This window comes from Petromyzon marinus, chromosome 3 (assembly GCF_048934315.1).
Source record: "Petromyzon marinus isolate PM22_M1 ecotype Great Lakes invasive population chromosome 3, UKy_Petmar_22M1.pri1.0, whole genome shotgun sequence".
Taxonomy (NCBI): domain Eukaryota; kingdom Metazoa; phylum Chordata; class Hyperoartia; order Petromyzontiformes; family Petromyzontidae; genus Petromyzon; species Petromyzon marinus.
In genome coordinates, this window is record NC_133669.1 from 15989348 (window position 1) to 16013131 (window position 23784).

General features: G+C 46.1%; 1 protein-coding gene across 4 annotated transcripts in view; it reads right to left on the reverse strand.

Annotated features, from left to right (window-relative positions):
* DYNC2H1 (dynein cytoplasmic 2 heavy chain 1) overlaps positions 1-23784 on the reverse strand; it is a 232846-nt gene that overhangs the window by 179218 nt on the left and 29844 nt on the right. For all 4 annotated transcript variants that reach the window (XR_004404816.2, XM_032976206.2, XM_032976198.2 and 1 more), the window contains exons 22-36: positions 22959-23108; positions 22330-22535; positions 21889-21943; positions 21155-21255; positions 20402-20513; positions 19834-20004; positions 19503-19714; positions 18512-18682; positions 15066-15198; positions 13357-13474; positions 9648-9760; positions 8979-9092; positions 8448-8583; positions 8059-8261; positions 3587-3769 (exon numbers count right to left, since the gene is read on the reverse strand). Coding sequence is in view for 3 of the 4 variants with exons in the window: in XM_032976206.2 (XP_032832097.2) it covers positions 3587-3769; positions 8059-8261; positions 8448-8583; positions 8979-9092; positions 9648-9760; positions 13357-13474; positions 15066-15198; positions 18512-18682; positions 19503-19714; positions 19834-20004; positions 20402-20513; positions 21155-21255; positions 21889-21943; positions 22330-22535; positions 22959-23108 (2178 nt within the window). In the remaining variant the exon portion in view is untranslated. The remainder of the gene's footprint in view (positions 1-3586; positions 3770-8058; positions 8262-8447; positions 8584-8978; positions 9093-9647; positions 9761-13356; positions 13475-15065; positions 15199-18511; positions 18683-19502; positions 19715-19833; positions 20005-20401; positions 20514-21154; positions 21256-21888; positions 21944-22329; positions 22536-22958; positions 23109-23784) is intronic.

The window sequence follows — 23784 nt, forward strand, 5'->3', positions numbered from 1 at the left end:
GTATCACCTGATGAAGGCCACTTGTGTTGTGGCCGAAACGTCGTGAGAATTTTATTGTGTTATTTTATTTTATTCATTTATTATTTTATTCTCATTCTACGTGACTTTACCGAAAGAACCAAAGAAGATCCTCTGTTAATTTTTACGTTTCCCCATTAATAAAGAAATGATCAGTCTATAATTTTAATGGTAGATTTATTTGAGCAGTGAGAGACAGAATAACAACAAAATCCAAAAAAGTATGTCAAAAATGCTATAAATTGATTTGCATTTTAATGAGGGAAGTAAGTATTTGACCCCCTCTCTTGTCAATGATCTCAAGGCAGCTGGGACCATAGTCACCAAGAAAGCAATTGGTAACACACTACGCCGTGAAGGACTGAAATCCTGCAGCGCCCGCAAGGTCCCCCTGCTCAAGAAAGCACATATACATGCCCGCCTGAAGTTTGCCAATGAACATCTGAATGATTCAGAGGACAACTGGGTGAAAGTGCTGTGGTCAGATGAGACCAAAATGGAGCTCTTTGGCATCAACTTAACTCGCCGTGTTTGGAGGAGGAGGAATGCTGCCTATGACCCCAAGAACACCATCCCCACCGTCAAACATGGAGGTGGAAACATTATGCTTTGGGGGTGTTCTTCTGCTAAGGGGACAGGACAACTTCACCGCATCAAAGGGAAGATGGACGGGGCCATGTACCGTCAAATCTTGGGTGAGAACCTCCTTCCCTCAGCCAGGGCATTGAAAATGGGTCGTGGATGGGTATTCCAGCATGACAATGACCCAAAACACACGGCCAAGGCAACAAAGGAGTGGCTCAAGAAGAAGCACATTAAGGTCCTGGAGTGGCCTAGCCAGTCTCCAGACCTTAATCCCATAGAAAATCTGTGGAGGGAGCTGAAGGTTCGAGTTGCCAAACGTCAGCCTCGAAACCTTAATGACTTGGAGAAGATCTGCAAAGAAGAGTGGGACAAAATCCCTCCTGAGATGTGTGCAAACCTGGTGGCCAAGTACAAGAAACGTCTGACCTCTGTGATTGCCAACAAGGGTTTTGCCACCAAGTACTAAGTCATGTTTTGCAGAGGGGTCAAGTACTTATTTCCCTCATTAAAATGCAAATCAATTTATAACATTTTTGACATGCGTTTTTATGGATTTTTTATTGTTATTCTTTCTCTCACTGGTCAAATAAACCTACCATTAAAATTAAAGACTGATCATTTCTTTGTCAGTGGGCAAACGTACAAAATCAGCAGGGAATCAAATACTTTTTTCCCTCACTGTAGGCCAGCCTAAATATTTCTATCCGGCGAAGCAGATGGACAGAAAACATGGCATCTGTGCAAGACCACCCTAGCCTAAAACCACATTGAGGCCCCGCACGCCTCTCCTCAGCGTGCCTGGCAAGGCGATGTTGAATAATCCTTGCCAGGACCTTTCCCGGCACATTGAGGAGGGAGATGCCCCTGTAGTTGATCCAGTCTGTGCGGTTCCCCTTCTTAAAGAGGGGGGCCACCAGGGCATCCTTCCAATCCTGCGGAACCCGTCCAGTGGTTATTATGTCAAATTGGGAAATCTGCACACAAAGGCTACCCTCCCTCAGCATTTTGCTTGGGAGATCATCTCTGCCCGGTGTTTTTTCCAGGTCTCAGATGGTAGTTCAGCCAGCCACTCACAGGGGGTGACTACTTCTTCCAATATCTGAGGCACCACAGCACCAGCAGGGTCATCCCCACTTTGCCCCATGACGTTTTCCAGGCTAAGGGATTTCCCCTCCCCCAAGATCTCATAGAAATGCTCAATAAATCTGCAAACCTATTTATGGGGGTCAGAGATCAGGTCACCTTTCTTTCCCCTTATGATAATGAAAGGTGTGGCACTGCAAGTAACTTTTTTGATGGAGTTAAAGAGTGATTTGTGACCGTGGGCTACTGAGGCAGACTCCATCTCCTCAGCAACCCGCGACCACTACCCATCCTTGCAGCCCCGCATGGCTCTCTCTCTGAACCTCTGAGCGAAGGCTGCAGTAAGCTCCGCATTCTCTGATATGGGATGCCGTAGATGGTGGGGGTGGGCCTGTTGCTTTATCTCAGCCAGTGGGAACACCTCCTCTGTTGGCCAGGGTCCCTGGGAAGGTTTGGACCGTGTACCCAAAGCAGCCGTTGCAGCTGCATGAGCCACAGTCCTAAACCTCCTCCATTTCCCCTAGGCATCAGGAGGTGGGGACGATGCCAACCCCAGCTGCAAGTGATGATGGGGTCCTAGATGTACACCCAGGCAAGCACACGTTACAGATGACAAGTCGATGGTCAGTAGTTAGATTACGTCCACGTTAGGTTCTGGTGTCAAGGACATGGGCCCGCATCCGCTGTTCCATCACGACATAGTCCAGCAGATGTTCTGGCTTGGACCCGGCGTGCATCCATGATGTTGTGTGGATGCGCCGATGCTGGAACAGCGCGTTGGTAATTACAAGCCCATGGGCTGCACAGAAGTTTAGCAGCCTCCTACCGTTGTTATTGAGCTGATCTGGCCCATGCCCAGGTGCCAGCGTCATGACCTACTCAGGCATTATAGTCACCCAACAAGATGACTCTCCCAAGGGGCCACTTTAGCTAGCACCTGTGACAGGAGGTCATAAAAGGCATCTGATTCATCGGCCTTGCCTGCATCCCTCCACTCATGTTCATCTTTGGTGGAGGCGTAAGCAACCTCCACTCCTCGCCTTTGGTCGATTGGAAGGTGAGCCCACAATATCCTGGTGCTTACAGCTTTCCACACCTCACCGCCATGCTCCCACGCCCCCTTCATTCTTTTGTTCAGAAGAATTGTGACTCCCTGAAGCCTCCTGCCCCGAGAAGACGACTGTCCACCCCTCATGGTGATGGGAGCCAGAGCCAGTCCACTGGACTTCCTGAATACCGCAGAGATCCAGGCAGTACCGGTCCAGCTCCCGACAGAGGAGTGACAGCCTCTCCTCTTCAGTGATCGTTCGAATATTCCACATGGCCACTCGAAGTGGCTTATTGCTGTTTGTGGAGGAACACAGATGGGTAAGAATTCAGTCTACTGGCTCTGCAAAATGGGGTTCGGCCAGAAAACGTCAGAGACGCCTGTCCCTCCAGGGCCTCCAGCACAAGCTTCGTTCTATATTTTGCACGTAGTTCAGTGGTAGTTGAATTGAAGGTGGAGGGCTTACCAGCCCCTCGCACCCATCCAGAGCCCCCATTTGGCTGCTGTGGTGGCTACAAGCGCCATGAGGGGAATAGCCGATTTTGGAATTGGCCTTCCCTCCATGGCATTGCTCACATCCACGAAAGCGTTACCGTCCAGCACCACCGAGGAGGTAAGAAGTTGTTTTCAACACACACACATTCACTATGATTATTATTGACACACACATACACGGTCCCATTCTCTTGAACACACTCCCAATCACACTACCACTTACAAACACCCACTCACACACACTTTCTCAACTCATACAAGTACATTTTTACTTCAATAAGCTGAGTTATTGAACACTTGGTGACACATTCACTCAGTGCATATACCAGAACCATGCCTGCCAGTGTACATCCTCACCTCATCGCAGTTGAAGACAAGGACCTGGCGTCCGAAGAGACCACCCAGTGCCTTTACGGATTCGGTTTTGCCAGTGCCGGCGGGGCCATAGGGATTCCCGCCGAGCCCCATGCGCATGCCCTGTGTCAGCGTCAGGTAGCACTTGTCTGTGAGTGGGGTGTGTACTAGCTGCTGGGCATTACCCTGGGAACACACAGGACACACATGAGACATAGAGGATGGTACATGAATGATCGGGAACAGACACCAACTGGCTGTGCTGTACCCACTCCGACACTTTGCTCAGAGCATGGAAACTGCCAGTGCTGCCTGCCTAATTTTGCTGTCAGTCTGCCTACTTGGGCTGCTGGATTGGCTGCCAACCTGTTCTGCTGGCTGCCTGTCTGCATTACTGGCCTGTCGGCCTGCGCTGCTGACCTATCGGTATGTGGACTGATCTGCCGGCCTGCCTGCTGGACTCCTGGAGTTGATGCCACCCTGCCTGTCTGTTGGTCTGGTTGTCGGGTCTGCCTGACTGCCTGCTGGTCTGCCTGCCTGAATGCTGGTCTACTTGGGTTGCCGTGCTGCCTGGAATAGTGCTCCTGGCCCTGCCTGGGCTGTGCTTCCTGGTGTCAATATGCAGCTCTCCCACAACTTCAGCATTTTCTTGCTGTGGTTGTCCCACCTGATGAAGTTCGCTTGTGTTGCAATCGAAACGTCGTTATTTGTTTTATTTTATTTTATTTCTACCTACGTGACTTTACTGAAAGAACCAAACAGTATGGATTCCTGCAGTCACGAAAGCTTCAAATCATGATTGTAAAGAAATAACTTTATTCAATATTTATTATGGCATTATCATTTTTACTCGCTTCATTTTATTTCTTAAGTTTGTCATTAGAGTTTTCATCATATTCAGCCATTTCTACTGCCCGTTATGATTTACACATTGCCTTCTTTGTGTTCTTCTTAAATCTGATATTTCACAATACTGTACCTTCCCACCCTTTTATGACAAACTGTGTCTTCATCATTAGACCTCCTTTGCCAGTACCAAAATGTAATAATAATGTTTTTCCCCTTTTTTCTGGCAACAAAATTGAAACCTTTTGGCATCATCTGGTCGAACACCAATTGGGTCGAGGCTCAAAAGAAAGCCGTCCCTTGGTGTGGACCAATCAGTTTCAAGGACAATGCATATATTATCATAGTATGTTTTTTGTTTGCATTTTGACTGCAGGTATTGTGGTTAATACAGACATGAAACCTTGTTGCCAAGGTTTCATGTTTGCAGACATGAAACCTTGTTGCCAAGGTTTCATGTCTGCAAAAACCCTATTACTATAACTTTGTTTTCCAGATTTGACAAGTCCTCTTAGACTCTGCTCAATGTTAAAATTATATTGAATTAAATCAAGTAATTGAGATAAATGTGTAAAACCCTGGGTAAAAGTGTTTTAATACTGCTATTGTGAAGTACAGGGATTGAACCTAACCCTGGTCCAAATTCTATATTGCAACAACCAGCAGTTACTACTTTTCATCAGATTTTTTTTATATATAATAGGATTTGGAATTAATTATATACATATTCATGGGGTTCTCAATAAATGTGATACATTCAAACTAGAAATGTATCAATTGGGCCCAATTGTTGATACATTAAACTATATTTTCAATTGTTTATGTAATAAACAAAACTGTGAAGCATTATTCCTTGACTTATCATCGGCCTTTGACACTTGATCACAACATCTTGTTGGCTTCTCTTGATCAACTATGGTTTGAGAAGTTGCCTTGGTTTGAGTAAAAAAAATATTTGTGATCAACTTCATGTTGTTAACCAGTAAGACATGTCATCTGGTTTTGTTAGTACAGGGTCGAGAACCTTTCAAAGAAAAAGAGACATTTTTTTGGTTTTGTCTTTGACCAAAAACGTTTGAGAGCTGCATCACACATATAACTACTTGTACACAAACACAGCAGGTATACAAGGGAGGGGGAAGCCAAAAAGCCACATGTGGCTCCGGACCCGCAGGTTGTCGACCCGTGGGTTCGTATATAAAAAGGTGTAGAACAGGGTTTGGTATTGGAACCCATTATATTCTCTCTCTATATAAATACATTTCGCAGTGGTTTCAATTGTTCCTTAACCAATGTTTTTGCAGATGATACTGTTTTGTTACCAAAGTGTTGCTCACCTAATTATTTACAAACCAATTTACAAAAGGAGGTTGATGTTATTAAGAATCAATAATTGCCTTTAAAATTCGTGCTTAACATTAGTAAAACTACATTTATGTTTTTCTCCTAACAATAATTGTGGTGATTCCCTTCAAATCTCGTTTATGGCATTGAATGGTCTAATTATTGAACAGACTGATGAATATAAATACCTTTAGTTTGTTAGTGATACTGCCTTATCCTTTCATATCCATCTTGATCAACTAATTTTAAAAAATGTAAGGTTGGCTTATTGTACTGAAAAAAATCCAATTTGTACGCTGATTAATAATTGAAGCTACAGTCATTGCATTATTTGACTACTTTGATGTAACTTAAACAAACTTAACTCTGTTTACCATGCTGCATTACGACTTGCGGTAGATGCTCCATATAGGATGCATCACTGTGACCTCTATGCCATGACTCGACAAATGTCCTTGGAGGTCAGAAGACATTTGACTGGGATATTTTTATTCACAAGGCTATTTATTGCCCGAAGATCTTCTCTTTATTCGCTTGACCTATTATTACCATGAGACAATAAAAAAAATCTGCGACAGGCATCTGATTGTCTGTTAACAGTACCCAGATTTCACAGACAATTTGGCTCAAAATCATTTAATATAGCTGCCCCAAAGTTTTTGAACCACCTGGTTTCATCTAATGGCATCTTGAGTTTGCTGACTCTTAAATCACTAAAGTATAAGTGTAAATGCAATTTTACTAAATAATTTTTATTTTTAATTGTTTTTTTTTAAATATGTAATTGTGAAATTATTTTATGTTGTCTGCCAGCAGAATCGCCCTTGAAATAAAGCTTCTTAGCTCAATGGGCTTAACTCGGGAAATTAATTTCTGATGTTGATCCTCCACTCCCTGTTGCTGCCACAGTCCAGTTGTCACCAGGTGCTTACTAGCATCATTCACTAGCTTCCTCCAAAGAGGCCGATTCTGAAATCGTCAGTTGCAAGTCCACTTAACTCTTGGAAACATTTGTACCTCATTAGCACATCATGTATATAAAGACAAAGATCTCCTTCATAACCATACAGACTGTTGTGGCAAATGCTGTTAACAAGTACCTGTGAAGGCCAGAACAGCACATTAACAGGTGATGTGGCTGGCCTCACGGCTGGCTGCCTGTCTCCTCAATACTGATGTTCACACTCTACAAGGCACTCAATCAAGACAAAGTCTTTCTCGTGTTACAGTTTCCTTAAATTATGCCACTCGCATAAAATTAGTCAAAAATCCCAATGCAAGACCCTCCTGAAAAATAGTTTTATGACTCAACGAGGTGTTTCTGGATAAATTTGACATAGTTTCTGTACAGTACACAAAATCCGTGATCTGATCCCATCCGTAAAGGATGTCATCCCTGACTTACAGTACCCTGGTGTCTATAAACTGAGTTGCATTTGTGGTGATTTTACATTGGGGAAACGAAACGACATGTATCTGACCGCATTCGCGAGCACAAGTCAGATTTGAAACACGGTAGGACGAATTCTTCTGCCGTGGCTGATCACTGTTACAACGCTGTGGGCTCTCATGATATTGTTTTCCCCGATACCAAGGTACTCTGTAAGCCGTCTGGATACCACCAAAGATTTGTCCATGAAGCCATACAGATATACAAACATAGACATAACTTCAAGCGAGAAGATGGATTCAAATTGAGCAATCATTGGAAAGATGTTATTAACCATGTTAAACTTTAGCCACCACTCTCCTCCTTTCCGCGTCCCCCCCACCCCCATCCGTGGTACAGGAGCAATAGCAGGAGCAGCTTTACCATCCTGGCTCCCGCCACCCACATCCCAAACCCCCCCCCCCCCACCCTGCGTTCGTCCTCCCTGGCTCCTCCCCCCTCCTCTTACACTATATAATTAATCTCTCATCACAAAAAGCTCTCTCTACAGTAATTTTGCTGTGCATTTTACACCTGATGAAGGAAGCTTGTGTTGCCTCCGAAACGTCGTGATTTAATTTAGTTGTTTTAATTTTTGGTTTATTAAATTTATTTATTTATTGCCAACGTGACTTTTCCGAAAGAACCAAAGAGTATGGATCCTTGCAGTCACGAAAACTTCAAATCTAAAGTCATGAAGCATGTTCAAACAATCCAATGACCACACAACATGGTAGACTTTCCTCCAGCAATATTCGTGATATTTTCTGTGACCATAAATCGAACTCTGGTTATTGGCCTCACAAAGCAATGCATGAACCAATGCACCACCATCCAAATATACACCCACACATACCTGGTACTCATAGGTGTACAGGAATTCAGCATCCACCATGCGTGCGACGCAAGTTCCGTCAGAGCGGATGTAGAAGCGGAGCTGTCTCTGCCAGTCCCAGTGGTGGATGTCTCGGGCGCCAGCTGTGTTGAGGGCCCGCACCACATCTAGGGCATGCACTGCGTCGAGCACAAGCGCCTTCAGCTTCAGCGCCAGCACCGGGTCTGTAACGGGTACACACAGAGACATGCAGACACTTGGGGACATGCGAACAGAGCCAGAGGAAGGTGGTGTAAGTACAGCTTAAAATTATACCTCACAACCAAAAATCCTCAGCATCCAACAGCCTCTGGAATCAGATGAATGAAGACAAGTGGCAACTCACCTCGTGTATCTGTATGTGTGCGTACCTGTGTGTGTACCGGTGAAACGCGTGTATGCCTGGATCTTTTCACGCAGCTCCACCTCCAGCTGAGACAGCCCCAACGCCGGCAGTGCTCGTTCCACATCCCCTGTGAATCGGACTCGCTCAGCCAAGCACAGAACCTGGTCACCCGGGAACACGTGAGACACACATAAAGGCATGGTAAGAGTGTGTATTCAAGTGTGTGCATGAGTAAATATGCGTGTGGGTGTGAGTATAATGTATTAGGGGTATAACAATGAACAAACCTTCTGACCCGTCCCTACTAGACATCTGTGAAAAAATAACTTCATAGCTCATCGGATTTCTCCAGGATATATAAAGATTTTGACTCTGAATGGGAGCCAATCTAGTGGCTGTTGAAGTGATGCAAATTAATAAAAGAATAAAACATTCCTTCCACATGATTTCATGAATGTATTGAGCTGAACAATCAATATTAATTATGAATAAATGCATCATTTGTCAATACAGAACACATGTGTATGTGTTGATGAGTGCACGTGTGTGAGTGAACCTGAGATGGGTACTGCGAGGGGTCAATGTCCCCACTCTTGCCATTCTTCAGACACTGCACCAGCAGCTGCTTCAGTGTCTGGCGCATCTCCTCAGCCAGCATGCCCAGCCAAACCTGGACACCAAGAGCCACACACACACTTCATTAACGCTAATGAGGACATCACGCACGTATATTGTACAAACCGCTGGTCTTGTGTATGGTAGTGCTGTTGCCAGCATTAAAGATTGTAGTGTTCATGGAACTTCTAGAAGTGTTGCTGTTTGTGTTGTCGGTATGTGTCGTGTTGGTAGAGTTGCTGGTGTTAATAGTCATGCCTATCATGGCAATGATAATAACATCGCAGATATAGTTTCTGAAATGAAGATGGCGATGATCGTGGTGATTGTAATGTTGATTAAGGTGATGATCCTCATACTTATATAGTTTCTATTAGTGTTATTTGGTGGTGATAAACGCAGTATGAATTGTGTTAATAGCGTCACTGGCAGTGGTGTACTGTTTCTGAAGATGTGTTGATTATGGTGATGATAGTCGTGCTGCTTGTAGTGTTGCTCGTGGTGAAGACGGCATATTTTGTGGTAGCAATGAAACGTGTGTTTTTTCTGGTAGTGTTGAAAATAGGTATTTATGGTAACGATGATGCTGGTGGGGAAGCTAAGCTGTCACCTCAACGTCAGCCGTGACCTCCACTTGCTGTCTGAGTGGCACCAGCTCCCCGTCCAGGGATCGCATAGCCATGATGTGATGACAACCATCATCAAACTCGACGCTGTGAATGCCTGCACACAAGAGAAAAAAATCCCCTGTGAAGCCTTAAGAGACTTTTGCGGCAAGTGCTATTAGCGAGCACCTGTGAAGGTTGGCACAGCACACAAGGGGGTGGCCAGCACCACACCCGGCCACCTTTATCTCCCCAGTGCTGATGTTTATACACATGAGGATGTTATTTAAGGCTGAGTTGACGTAGGGGAGGCCCAGGACTGGTTCTTATAATCATCACTGTTGTTGGCCATGAGCGGGAATCGAACTCGGGTCACTGGATTCACAGTGCGCGCTTATCACCACACTACTGCTCCCCACAGACAACAACAACCGCCATTCACCACTAAGCAGCAGTGACATCACCATCGTGCTTATGCCAGGCTATGTGCACTTTGAGGCGACATCAAGTATCAAAGGTTCAATGGTGGGAGGTCACGGGACTGACCCAGGTGCCATGGGTTGACTGAGATGACTGGCAGATGCACCACCTGTGCCCTTACAGTGCCAACTTTCTGTGTTTTAGCTGTCCGGCGCTCAGCTCGTTATTATGAGCATCACTCCTCTGCCCTCCGTGGTTGATGGGGGGCGACTGCCTCCAACTACTCTGGAGTGTCCTTCACAAGCCTCCTCCGCAGAGACCGATCTTGACCCCGCTGGTACCAGTCATTGGCAAGTCCACTCAGCTTCATATCCTCCTGTATCACATCAGTCCATCTCTTTTCTAACCCGTGTCGTGCCTGTTTAGCCCCCTCTATGCAGCCAAACAAAAGCTTTTTGGGCATGGGGTGTCTGGGCATGCGGGTTACATGCCCCAGCCAACGCAACCTTGCCTGCTGGAGGAACTCACCGATGGGACTATGTCCAGATTTCTGAAGGATTTGTGAGCTCCTCACACAATCCAGCCTGGTTAAATCCAGGATGAATCCTAGGCACGCCAGCCTAAAGGTTTTGAACCGGCGCACATGTTGCAACAGACCAGGTAGCCTCCACACAGTATTGCGCAGCCGATGGAAAGATAAAACCGCCTGACTGATTCGGAGTGAGACCTTTGCTGTAAAACTGGAGCTGGTCATAAGCATACTACCCAGGTATGTAAACTTTTCCACTCTCTCAATAACTGCCCCATCACCAATGGGGAGTTGAGGGGTGGAGTGTTTGATGACACAAAATACCCAGGCAGATGCTTAGTTTTGATGGGACTGATGACAAGGACCCACCTCTTAGTAGCACACTCCAGATTCAGCAGCAGCACCTCCAACTCCGTTTCAGAGTCAGCAGCAATCACGAGATCATCAGCATACATAACATGGTTGATCAATAGGGAGTCATCCCTCGACCACACCGAGGCATCGATCAGCCTCCCATTGTATCTGCACCAGATGGAAATTGCTCTGGTACAGCCATGGAAAACTTCTCCGAAAAATATGTTAAATATTGTAGGAACCAGAGGACATCACTGTCACACCCCAAGGTGAACAGGGAATGGCTCTGACTCCTGGCCATCTTAATGATTGGGAGCAGAGAGTCAGTCAGGGTCTCTTGGGAGGTCTCGACCATGTACCCAAAGCAGCCATTGCAGCTGCATGAGCCACAGTCATAAACCTCACCCATTTCCCCTCAGCATCAGTAGGAGGGGGGAACGATGCCAACCCCAGCTGCATGCGATGATGACATTCTTCCTTGCAACTTTCTTCAGCTAGCTGAGACCAGGCCACTGTGGGTTTGAATGAGTCCTAGGTGGACACCAACCACTACAGTGAGAGAATGGTAGGCATATTTTGCACATGACAAGCCGATGGCCAGTCGACAAATCAGCTCCACGGTAGGTCCTGGAGTCAAGAACATGGGCCAGCATCAGCTGTTCCATCACTATATAGTCCAACAGATTAACCTTATGGCAGGACCCCGGGGTCCCGAATAAACGGAAGTCAAAATCGTAATTCATTTATTTATTTTTGGCGACTCCTTCCCACCGCGCACATAAACGCCACGATCCACTTGCCGTGGATCATTCATGTCGTCCAAGCGCAGCGAGGACGAATGCACAGAAGAGCTGAACAAGCGAATGCACTCCATGTTCGGGTATGGGCAAGATCATAAGTCTTATCCAAAGCTGCTCAAACTGCCTACACAACTTAAGTCCTTTATTTATCAAAACGGTATGCATAATACAGTGAAACTGCTCTTCATTATTATTTGTGACCTACCAATGTCTGCAGCCAGGATCAATCGATGACAATCCTATTACCTGCAGATATTTAACAGAGGAGATGCGTTGCACCGTTAATTCCTCCTGTTTGATAATACTTCTCTTGTCCGTATGTATCTGTGTAGATAGGTTTTTTTGCGGTTAAGCCATAGTCCCCACATACCGCTCGTATCAATGCAGATAAGAGGAGCAGCGACCCACTACTCTGTAGAGTAACATTGGTATAAACGCTTGTTACAATAGGAACAGCGCATTGAAAACGCGTACTATTTTATGTACTGTTTACAAAGTGTGTTCACAAATCCACACTGAGAAACACGATCATTGACAGAGGAGTGTAAATATTTTTTTCGAGTGTATTTAAATAGAGGTACTGCAGGTAAGTAGTTTTCAGTTTTAAAGGCATAGTTTAAGAAAACAACACTTGCCACCATCCTTAACACCCATTGGTGAAAAAGAACAAAGTTTTTGTTTACATTATAATATAATGTTTATGTGAGAGCTGGGGGCTTATGGGACCCCGGGTCCCACCATAAGGTTCAGATGTTCTTGCTTGGACCTGGCGAGCATCCATGATTTTGTGTGGATGTGCCGGTGCCTAAACAGCACGTTTGTAATTACAAACCCATAGACTGCACAGAAGTCGAGCAGACTCCTACTGTTGTTATTGAGCTGATCCGGCCCATGTCTTCCAATCACTCCATACCAGGTGTCCGCATCATCACCCTCTCGGACATTAAGGTCACCCAATAGGATGACTCTATCCCAAGGTGCCACTTTAGCCAGCACCTGTGACAGGAGGTCATAGAAGGGACTGGACTCATCAGCTTTGCCTCCATGCTACCACAGATGTTTATCTTCGGAAGGGGCGTTAGCCATCACCACCACCATTCCTCGCCTCCCGTTGTTAAGGTGAGCCCACAGTAGTGTGGAACTTACAGCTTTTCAGACCTCACCGCCATGCTCGAAGGTGGACTCCTTCTTGGGCATATTCCCTCCTTTGACTGCCATCGAAACATTAGTCTTGACCACCGGTCCATCATCCCTTCTCGGGATATTTCCTACCCAAGCCCATTGTCTCAACATGGTCAATGGGAGAGATACCTTTTCTAAACCTTATTTGCTCTTGTGCTCTTGTGGGTTGGTTGGCCTCCAAATGATGCATTATTCTGTATCCAATTACCTTTGTGCACAATTTCTTTTTGTGGGCTAAGAGGCTATTTAAACTATAAAACACACGCAATAAAACAGAAATCTCAAACCAAAGCACACATCCACAGTACACTAACCACTGCACCACTGCTCCCCACAAAATACAAAACCCACACACAAACAAGCAAACAATAAAACATGGGCACTAGCACACACATGCACAAAAGTAGATGCAAACACGTGTCCACACACCGGCAAACAGCTTCTTGAGGTGTGCCTGAATGACGGTGGGGTTGGTTGCTTGGCCCAGGATCTCCAGCAGGTCATCGTCACCAATGAAGTAAAACCTCGGAAAGGTGGATCGCTTTTCCTGCACGGTAAGAACAATATTGTACCACAGCCATAGGGGCAACCAGAACAGCAAAGGAGTGTGGGTATGCACACGCACACATAAGTAAATGTAGGATCACTCTGGACTAGTATATGTAATTGAGTATGGGTGGATGTGTACAAACACGTGTGGGTGTGAGCAGATTTGGAACGCATTAATTCAGTGCTCATTACACTGTCAGACTGCACATGTAAGAATCTATGTTTTGTTATTTATGTGGTGTATGTATTGGGCTGACATCACCCATGCAGCCAGTAGAGGAGCTACCATTCACCACAATATTTTGTGTATGCGATGCATTTACGGTTGTACATGAGTTTCTGTATGTATATGCATGCAAGTAAAGGCAATCCTCGCTTAACATTGGCCTGTTTAACGATGTTTCGTTATAAAGTCGCTAATTACTACCCACGTATACGTTTAACATCGTGTGGTATCACTCTAACGTCGCTGCCAGCAAGAACTACTTTCCACGGCAGAGAGCGATGCAGCTGTGTCACACATATGTTGCAAGTGTATATCAACGCGGGAATACTGTACGGTAAGTCCTCGCTTTCTTGAGCTGTGTGGTTGAGCGGTATGATACAGTACACAGCATCATACCCTCATCTCAATTAATTGTGTGCTAGATTTGTTTTTATTTGAGGTCATTTGTCACTGCATCTCTTACCAACATGAGTGCTAAAAGACCAAGAAGTGATCCTAATGTTTCAAGCACTAAGATATGTAGGAAGATAATCATTGTGCAAACCAAATTAAAGGTGTTATGACACTTTGCATGAGGAGATATTGAATGTCTGTTTATCAGTGTAATTTGAAGATCAAAATCAGTGGCACATTCCTCTCAGTTTACTTTTGATAAAGGCAATGCCACGAAGTTTAAGGACTTAAAGACCAAGGGTGGTGAATTAGGGTGTCATTACAGCCTTCAAAACGTATTACATTTGTCACACCTTCAACAAGGTGTGGACATTTTTAGTGGGGATAATGTAAGCAGGGAGTACAGTGCTCAAATGTGCTGTAAAACAACTGATACATTGCAGTGCTATAAGCAACTTGACCTAGAAAAGAAGAGGAAAGCTGTGCAAAAGTCATTGGATGTGTCCCTGTGGATCCAACACCTCACTCTACCGATAGCAAGTTCCACAATCATCACTGGTGAGTGCTAACCTAACCTTTCTCTACATATAGCTACAGTTACTCATAATTTTATTATTCGTTTTTCCATTAAATATGTATTTTAATAACGTGTATCATGTTAAGTGTGATGGGAAATTTCCGATGAACATAACCTCCCCTGTTTACATTGTTTATTATGGGAAAATAGGTTTCGCTTAACGTTATTTAACTTAAGAGACGGATTTTGCAGGAACACAACACCAACCTTAAGCGATGACTGCCTGTATCGATGTGTGTATGGGCGAGTTTTAGAGTACATTTGTGTGTATGCATCACTATGTTTATGTACATGTCCTAGTGTTCCTATGAATGCGGCATTCATAGGTACTCGCTAACAGCACTTTCCTCAACAATGTGTTAAAACGATATAGGGTCTTTGTTCGATTGTTACCTCCAGGAAATCATTGAGCGCCTTCTGACAGCGCTGCAGCTGGTCCAGCATGGCCGAGAGTGTCCGCTTGATACCCGGGCGAGCAACCAGCGTCAGCAGGCGCATGTCTCTTGACACCTCCCTCATTATGTCACTGGGGGAAGCAGCAGGTGACACATGCTTGTTCATCAACAAAGCCATACACTGAATCAAATCGGGGAAATCATAATACTACAACAAGGAGGCTTTCGCGACCAATATTATTCATAATAAAGGTTTTTGGGTTAGATCGCATAAGTATAAAAGTGTCGAAACCCTCCACCACCCGACACGGCCAATCAATACGGGATTTGTCACGTAAACAAAATGCCAAATAGTTACTACTTCAGCCCACCGGTGTGTTGAAGAGTGAATCCACAACATCTACAATCTGAGTACGACGTTTCGCTCGTAATTACATCCAGCATCATCGGGTGATTTGCCAGAAAATGAGGCAAATCTGTCCACTGACCATCGACTTCTCATCTGTATGATGCACCTGCCATTCTTCCACTCCGGTGGTGGGTGTACATACAGGACCCCATTCAAAACCCATAGTGGCATGGTCTCAGCTAGCTGATGAAAGTTGCAAGTGAGAATTTCATCATCGCTTGCAGCTGGGGTTGGCATCGTCCCCCACTCCTCCTGATGTCGAGGGGAAATGGGTGAGGTTTAGGACTGTGGCTCATGCAGCTGCAAAGGCTGCTTTGGGTACATGGTCCAGACCTCCTCAGAGACCCTGGCTGACAGAGGAGGTGTTCTAGCTGGCTGAGAATAAGCGACAGGCCCACTCTCATCGTCTACAGCATCCCACGTCAGAGAATGAGGAGGCTTACCGCAGCCTTCGCTCGAAGGTTCGGAGAGCTGTGAGGCGCTACAAGGATGGTTGGTGGTCGCGGGTTGCTGAGAAGATTGAGTCTGCCTCAACGGCCCAAGATCACAAATCGCTCTTTAATTCCATAAAAAAAGTTACCTGCCGTGCCACACCTATTTCCATGATTAGAGGAAAGAATGGTGATCCAATCTCCGGCCCCCAGGAACCTGTTTGCAGATTTGCTGAGCATTTCTGTGGGGTCCTGGGGGAGGGGAAATCCCTCAGCCTGGAAAACATCATGGGACAAAGTGGGGATGACCCTGCTAAGGCTGCGGTGCTTGAAATATTGGAAGAAGTCACCCCCTATGAGGGGCTGGCTGAGGTACCATCTGTTGAGGAAGTACTGAAGACGATCCAGAGCCTGAGACCAGGAAAGGCACCGGGCAGAGATGATCTCCCAAGCGTAATGCTGAGGGAGGGTGGCATTTGTGCACAGACTGCCCTACATGATATCATAACAACAGTCTGGACCACTGGACGGGTTCTGCAGGATTATAAGGATGCCCTGGGGGTCTCCCTCTTTAAGAAGGGGGACTGCACAGACTGTAACAACTACAGGGACATCTCACTCCTCAGTGTGCCGGGAAAGGTCCTGGCAAGGATTATTCAACATCGCCTTGCCAGGCACACTGAGGAGAGGCTTGCGGAGCCCCAATGTGGTTTCAGGAAAGGACGGTCCTGCACAGATGCCATATTTTCTGTCCGTCTGCATCAGCAGAGGAGTATGGAATTCGAACAAGACCTATATCTCTGCTTTATTGACCTGGTCAAGGCCTATGATACCATCAGTAGGTCTGGGCTCTGGGTTGTTCTTCGTGCTTTTGGAGTACCTGACCCTCTGCTCACGACCATTAAGGACCTTCATGATGGTGAGCAGGCCCGGGTAAAACTACGTGGCTGGGAGTCGGAGCCATTCCCTGTTCACGTTGGGGTGCGACAGGGATATCCTCTGGCTCCCACATTACTTAACATCTATTTCGACCACGTAGTTCGTGAAGCCTTCAATAGCTGTACCGGAGGATTTTCCATCTGGTACAGATACAATGGGAGGCTGATTGATGCCCGGGTGCGGTCAAGGGATGGCTCCCTATTGCTCAACAATGTTACGTATGCCGATGATCTGGTAATTGCTGCTCACTCAGAGGAGGAGTTGGAGGCGCTGCTGGTGAACCTGGAGCTTGCCACTAAGAAGTGGGGACTTACCATTAGCCCCACCAAAACTAAGCACCTGCTTGGGTATTTTGTACACTCCACCTCCACAACTCCCAATTGATGATAGGGCAGTTGTGGAGAGAGTGGAGAGTTTCCCATACTTGGGCAGTGTGCTCATGACCGGCTCCGGTTTGACAGCAGAGATCTCACTCCGAATCAGTCGAGCGGCATTATATTTTCATCAGTTGCGTAACGCTGTGTGGAAACTACCTGGTCTGTCGCTCCGCATGAAGCTTCAGGTCTTCTCGGCCACAGTCATTACCTCCTTTCTCTATGCTTTCGAAACGTGGACCCCCCTAATGGAACATCTTCGCCAGTTAGAAACATTTGGGTTGGCCTACCTACGATCCATCTTGAGTTTAACCAGGCTGGATTGTGTAAGTAGCTCACATGTCCTTGAAAGATCTAGACAAAGTCCCATCGGTGAGCTCCTCCAGCAGGCAAGGCTGCGTTGGCTGGGTTATGTAGCCCGCATGCCCAGCCACCGCATTACTAAACAGCTTTTGTTCGGCTGGATCGAGGAGGCTAAATGGGCACGGCACGGGCTAGAGAAGAGATGGAGTGATGTGGTACAGTAGAATGTGGAGCTGAGTGGACTTGCCGATGACTGGTACCAGCGGTATCAAGATCGGCCTCTGTGGAGGAGGCTCGTGAAGGACGCTACTGGGCAGTTGGAGGGAGGAGGAGCGATGCTCACAACACCGAGCGGAGCGCCGGGTAGCTAAAGCACAGCCAGTTGGCACAGTACGAGGCACAGGTGGTGCATCAGCTAGTCATCTCAGTCAGTCCACCCGTGGCACCTGGGTCTGCCCCGTGACCTCCTGTCAGCGGGCGTTCGACACTTCACGTGGCCTCAATGTGCACATAGCCTGGCACAAGAGTCATGGTGACATCACCGCCACTTAGTGGCGAATGGCAGTTGTTGAAGTGAGTGGGGGTGGATGTGTTGGGGCCGAGGTCAGTGTGACTAGGAGGTGTACAACATGTACAGCATGTCTGTGTGTGTCTTTGTCTATGTGTATTAACGAGGTAGGGAGCAGTAGTGGTGTAGTTAGTGCGCTGCACTACAAACTCGACCACCCAAGTTCGATTCCCGCTCACGGCCAACACCAGTGACGATTATTTTAACCAGTTATGGGCCTCCCCTAGGTCGACTCAGCATCAAATAAGTGCCTGGTGCGCTGGGGGTTGTGTTGGCCACCCACCCCCTCGTGTGCCATTCCGGCCTTCATAAATACTCGCTAACAGCACTTGCCCCAAAAGTCTGTTCAGGCTATATGGCGGATCTTTGTATGATTGCAAGTCGTTGTGTGTTTAATGAAGACCATGTGTGCATGTGTACCAGAAGTCATTGTGCACGCGTAAGAAGCGTGCGTGCTCGCGAGGCAGGGCCCCGCGCCCAAAAATGGGCTCCAGGTAGAGCCACTTGCGCTGGATGAGGTTCAGGTTGTGGAGGCTCTCATCGAGGTCTGACAGACGTGACTCCCACACCTGAACCTTGTCCTCAAAGCCGCTGGAGAGATGCACGGACACACAAGTGTACAGAAAAACAAACACAAAGGCCTCCCTAATTCTTAGGGACTATAAGGGCAGACTGCTCAATTTGCAATTCAACGATTGTGAATTCTAATCCCGATCAAGAGTCAACTTAGCCCATAATCATTCTTCTCGAGGAAATACAATATGTATTACTTTGTTGGAAAGTCAACAGTGGTTCTATGGAGTACTGGCCCCAACCATGGCATAGGAACTTGTCATTTCCACCATAACTGACTCATTAAAGCAGGCATACACTTTGACTACACTCTCTCCGTTTCCCCTTTTCCTTTATCCTTACCTTGGTTTAATTTATATATAGCGCCTTGACCAAGGACAAGGCGTTTAACAAACAATTAGCTATTTTTACAGCTATCCTCATTTTCTCCCTCATTTACTTCTACCTTCTCACTATCAGTCTTCATCCCTCCCTACATTTCTCCTTCCCTCACTACTTCCCCCTATTTGTCACACCCGTTATCTCTTTATTTGTCTCGCGCTACCTCTGTCGTTTTACCTCTCCCTCAAACCCCATTTTCGATATTGCTCATTCACTCCATCAATTTTTCTTTCTCTATGCCTCCCTTCCTCTATCTTGTTCTACAGCCTCTCACTATTTCCTCGTGTCTTAACATTAGTACATTAAGTCCCAAAGACTCACTTTTTCCCCCATGTCTAGTCGTTCTTGTATCTTGTTGTCCCATGTCTGGTCATCCTCATCTTGTCTGGTCATCATTGTAAAAGAGCTGTTTAGCTCACTGGGTCTTACCAGGTGAAATAAAGTCTGAGTGTCTCACCGATAGTACGGAGAGTCCCGGAGAGACTGCAGGAGGCTGCGTTGGTCAGCAAGCTGCCCAAGCAAGTCCCTCCACTCGCACACGATGGGCACGGAACCGCCCTCCACTTCTGTGTGTTCCGCCAGAGAGAATGCAGCGCTTGCGCCCCATAGCTCGAGCTCACGCAGTGCCTCACGCACCGACACCTCCCCCTGCGCGCGACTGTTCAGCTCCTGTGCCACGACACAACATACAATGCATTGTCCATTGATCTCAGTGACATGCAGGACGGTGTCATATTGTTATAATACGCTGTTGTGCTGTGTCATCATGTCATCAATCAGCATCATGCCTTAAGTTCAGTGGCGTGCTGCAGGATGACATCAGTGGAGTTCAGGATGTGAGAGAATGTGAGTCGCTCCAGGGTGGTGCCACGAGGCAGTGCCAACAGCCGGAACAGCTCCAGCCAGTGGTCAGCGGACAGGTGCTCCCCACGTACAAACTTCAGCACAGGCACCACCAGCTGCACGACCAAAAGTGTATGAGGGGACATGATTTAACACGGGCCCATGAATATTGTATATTTACATCAATACCAACAGTTGCTACACATAAAGGCAGGAGAGGTTATGAGCAGACACAAACGTACTCAAGAGGAAACAAAAACAAATTTCAACACCTACTCGCTGAACTGCCTCCTTCAGACGCATTACTGCCCATGAACGTGACTCTTGTTGACTTTGTAGTTTGGATATCAACTTTGGAACAACTAGGGCAATTAGTATAAGGTAGTAAGAACAATGATAAGATGATATATGGAGGCACTGACGACATAAACCAAGATTACAATGATCAGAGTTAAAAGGACCTGTATGTATCTGATGTTGAATAGAGGTTAACCGTTGTGTGGGCAGACTAACGCGGTAGCGGTCCACGTCGCTCTGTAGGCGAATCATCACTGGCGTCGGGGCTGCCTTTCGTAGACGCTCGTGCCAAGTGAGGAGGAACTCCTCAAACACATGGCAACGGGACCTGCGGTGGCGGGGAGGCATGGAATGACAATGTGAAATGAACCGCACCCAGATGTAAACCTCAAGCGCAAACTGGAGACTCGGACACCAACACGAGACTCAAGCACATACAACTAAAACACAAACTTGAGACTCAAATGTAAACGTGAAACTCGAACACAAATCAGAAAACTCACACACAAACTTAGAACTGAACACAAACTTGAAAAATAAAAAATAAACCCGAGTCATATACAAATCTCAAATACAAAACTGATACACACGCATGAGATCCAAACTAAAATTACATTTAAGCCCATATCAAAGCCAAACTTGACACTTAAACAACAGCTTTAACTACTGTTATACAGGGTTGAAATCTGAGTGTTGACTACCCACAAATAAACCAGGGGCTCACGAGTTGTTGGTTTCAGCCAAATCACAACTGATTGCGCACAAAAACCCCATAATGTAATTTTGTTTTTACTTATTTTTTATGGACTCTGGAGAGGATAGGCTAAATCAATCCCCAACCAGGATTTAAACTCACAGCCGATTGGGAGTTGAGCACTCTAATATGACATCTTCACCTGGCTGAATAGAAGTGAGATTCCATCGGTGAAAAAAATCCATGTGCTTCATTACTAAATAACCAGCACTGACCTGAAGGATATCCAATCCTCTTTCTCCATGTCAGAGAGGGCAGTCACAAATTCCTCGTACTGGCCCCACATGGCCTCATACTGAGCTACATCAGCTGTCACCTGCACAAACAGAAGGCCCCTGGAGTTAAGCAGCTAAAAATCCATTGGCAGTTGAACATTTAGTAATTCACCTAGCCGAAATTTAATGACATACAATTGGGGGTCACGATTTCATATCTACATTGTTATCTTCTTTGTTCTGTAGTTTGTATTTTCTGCCTCATGAACACCATTAACCCCAAATATGCACGTGTCAAGTGAATGGTAATTGATACCTTTGTGCACAAGTTGATGTATCATGCACATGAACATCAATGTTAATTCATTGATTTTACTGATAAATCATTACAATGACATTCAAAATAATCATTGGTTAGAGGACAGACCTAGGAGGAAAGGAAAGAGTGATGCAGGAACTTGATGTGCCTGTGACATGACCATATGCTGTGTATATGACCGTGATTGATATGTCAGCACACTTCATCTAAAATTTGGACAGGTGGGGAGGTGTGTGCCACCAGATGAACCGAGCTACATGTGTACTTATATTCAAAGACAACAGAAAATCTATCTCTCTTAAAACTATTTTAAATGTATTTTTATTGTTTAGATATATTTCATTGATATCTTTACCATCCTGGTTAAGAAAAATAAATGTAGAATGTGTTAACTGAAGGACAAAACGACAGTTACCTCATCAATCAGTTCTGAGTTTGGCTCTTCCACATCAAAGTGGTGGCAGTCGGAGCTGTGAATATGACAGCGATATGGGCAATAGTCATGCATGGCAGTCATACGTGGCAACACATGCCACACACACCCCAAATAGTCATGCAAGAGAATTATACATGTGAAGAATACCTATGAAGTGAGCATACACACAATAAATAACAAATAGGATTATTACATCTACAATAATTATATGCACGAAAATATAATAGAATAATACATGAGTCTAATTCACACATGACAGAAATGTAAGAGAATCAAGTGCACACAAGAATCAATGCATAAGAGTCAAAACTCACTGTGTATTGAACTTTTTATGATAAATCCTGGGTGTGGAAAATGTGGGTGGGTGTGCATAATTTTAAGAGCACTGTGAGAGCATATGGAGCCGGGGCGGAGTCTCACACGAGGACGGCACGCGTCGCCAGCAGTTCGTGGAGCTCAGAGCGCTGCTCACGCAGTGACTCCAGGCAGCGGAGCCCGGCTCCACGATCACTTGACTCCAGGGCAGAAGCGTTCGGGCGCAGCTGCATCCACCGTGCGTGAAACCGCTCGACATCACGTGCATTCGATGTCACACGCGCCATCACAGCGCCGCGCATACGATCCACCTGCAGGCAAAGTGGACGGGAGTACATCATTAACATCACCAACATCATAAATACATACAGTACATCACAAACAGAAACATCAAAAGCACAAACACAAAAATGTTCACATCCACACCATCACTGCACCACACATATGATCCACCAGAAGGTGAGGGGGCAGGAGCACATCATCAACATCACCAACATCACAAACACAAGCTTTGAATACCAACATCAAGAACATCACAAACCAGCCGGTCGGTGTCAACTCCAATTCCAGCTGCCCCCAGTATTGACCAGACTCACCATCATTAAGATCATTAACATTACAATCATGAACATGCTCACACACGTGCTTTCACCGATGTGACTGTGACTAATCGAGCAGACGGGTGAGGGGGCGTGAGCACCAGCCCATTGCCCAATCCCCCTCACCACCCTCACCTGCTCCTTGAGCACCAGCTCGTGGTTGTGCAACCGTAGCTGGAATCCATCCCACTCGCCGCGCAGCACCGACAACCGCTCCACACCAGCACCGCCCACGGAGCGCAGCAACCGGTTCTTCGCCTCCATCTCCATAAACAGAGGCTCCAGCTGTACACAGATGGAGTCACTGTCACAGGGTCCAGTGGCAAGCATGCGTGACCCACCACTTTCAAGGCAGCAGTGGATGGTTTGTGTAGATATGTGAAACTCACAAACTGAAGATAACAGCACAGATAATAAGTTAATGAAAATGGACTCTGCGGACCTTTTGAGTGTGTCAAGCCTTAATATGATGTGGGATATCTCCAGGTACTCTTGTTTAGTCCCACATGTAAACACACACATTTGAAATAAAATGGCAGAACCCTTCTTAAATAGAGCTTGGAGTCTTGGTTTGAAGCTTTCGTGACTGCAAGAATCCAAACTCTCTGGTTCTTTCGGTAAAGTCACGTAGATAGAAAAAATAACAATAGAAACACGACGTTTCGGTCGCAACACAAGCGTCCATCTTCAGGTGAGAAAATGATTTGCTGTTGTGGCTTTATATAGGCACGGGAGGGGGGGGGGAAGGGGGGGGAGGAGTTTTGTCGAGTCGTGGCTGCAGGAGTTCACGGGGGAGAGGGGGGGAGGGTTTGTGAAGCACAGCGACGAGTGGGGCTGGAGAAATTAGCATGTCAATGAGCTTGAATTAGTAACCGAAAACCAAGACGACACGGGTGGGTGAGTGAAAATCATAGCAGTTAAAACTTGATGTGCCTATATAAAACCAAAACAGCAGATCATT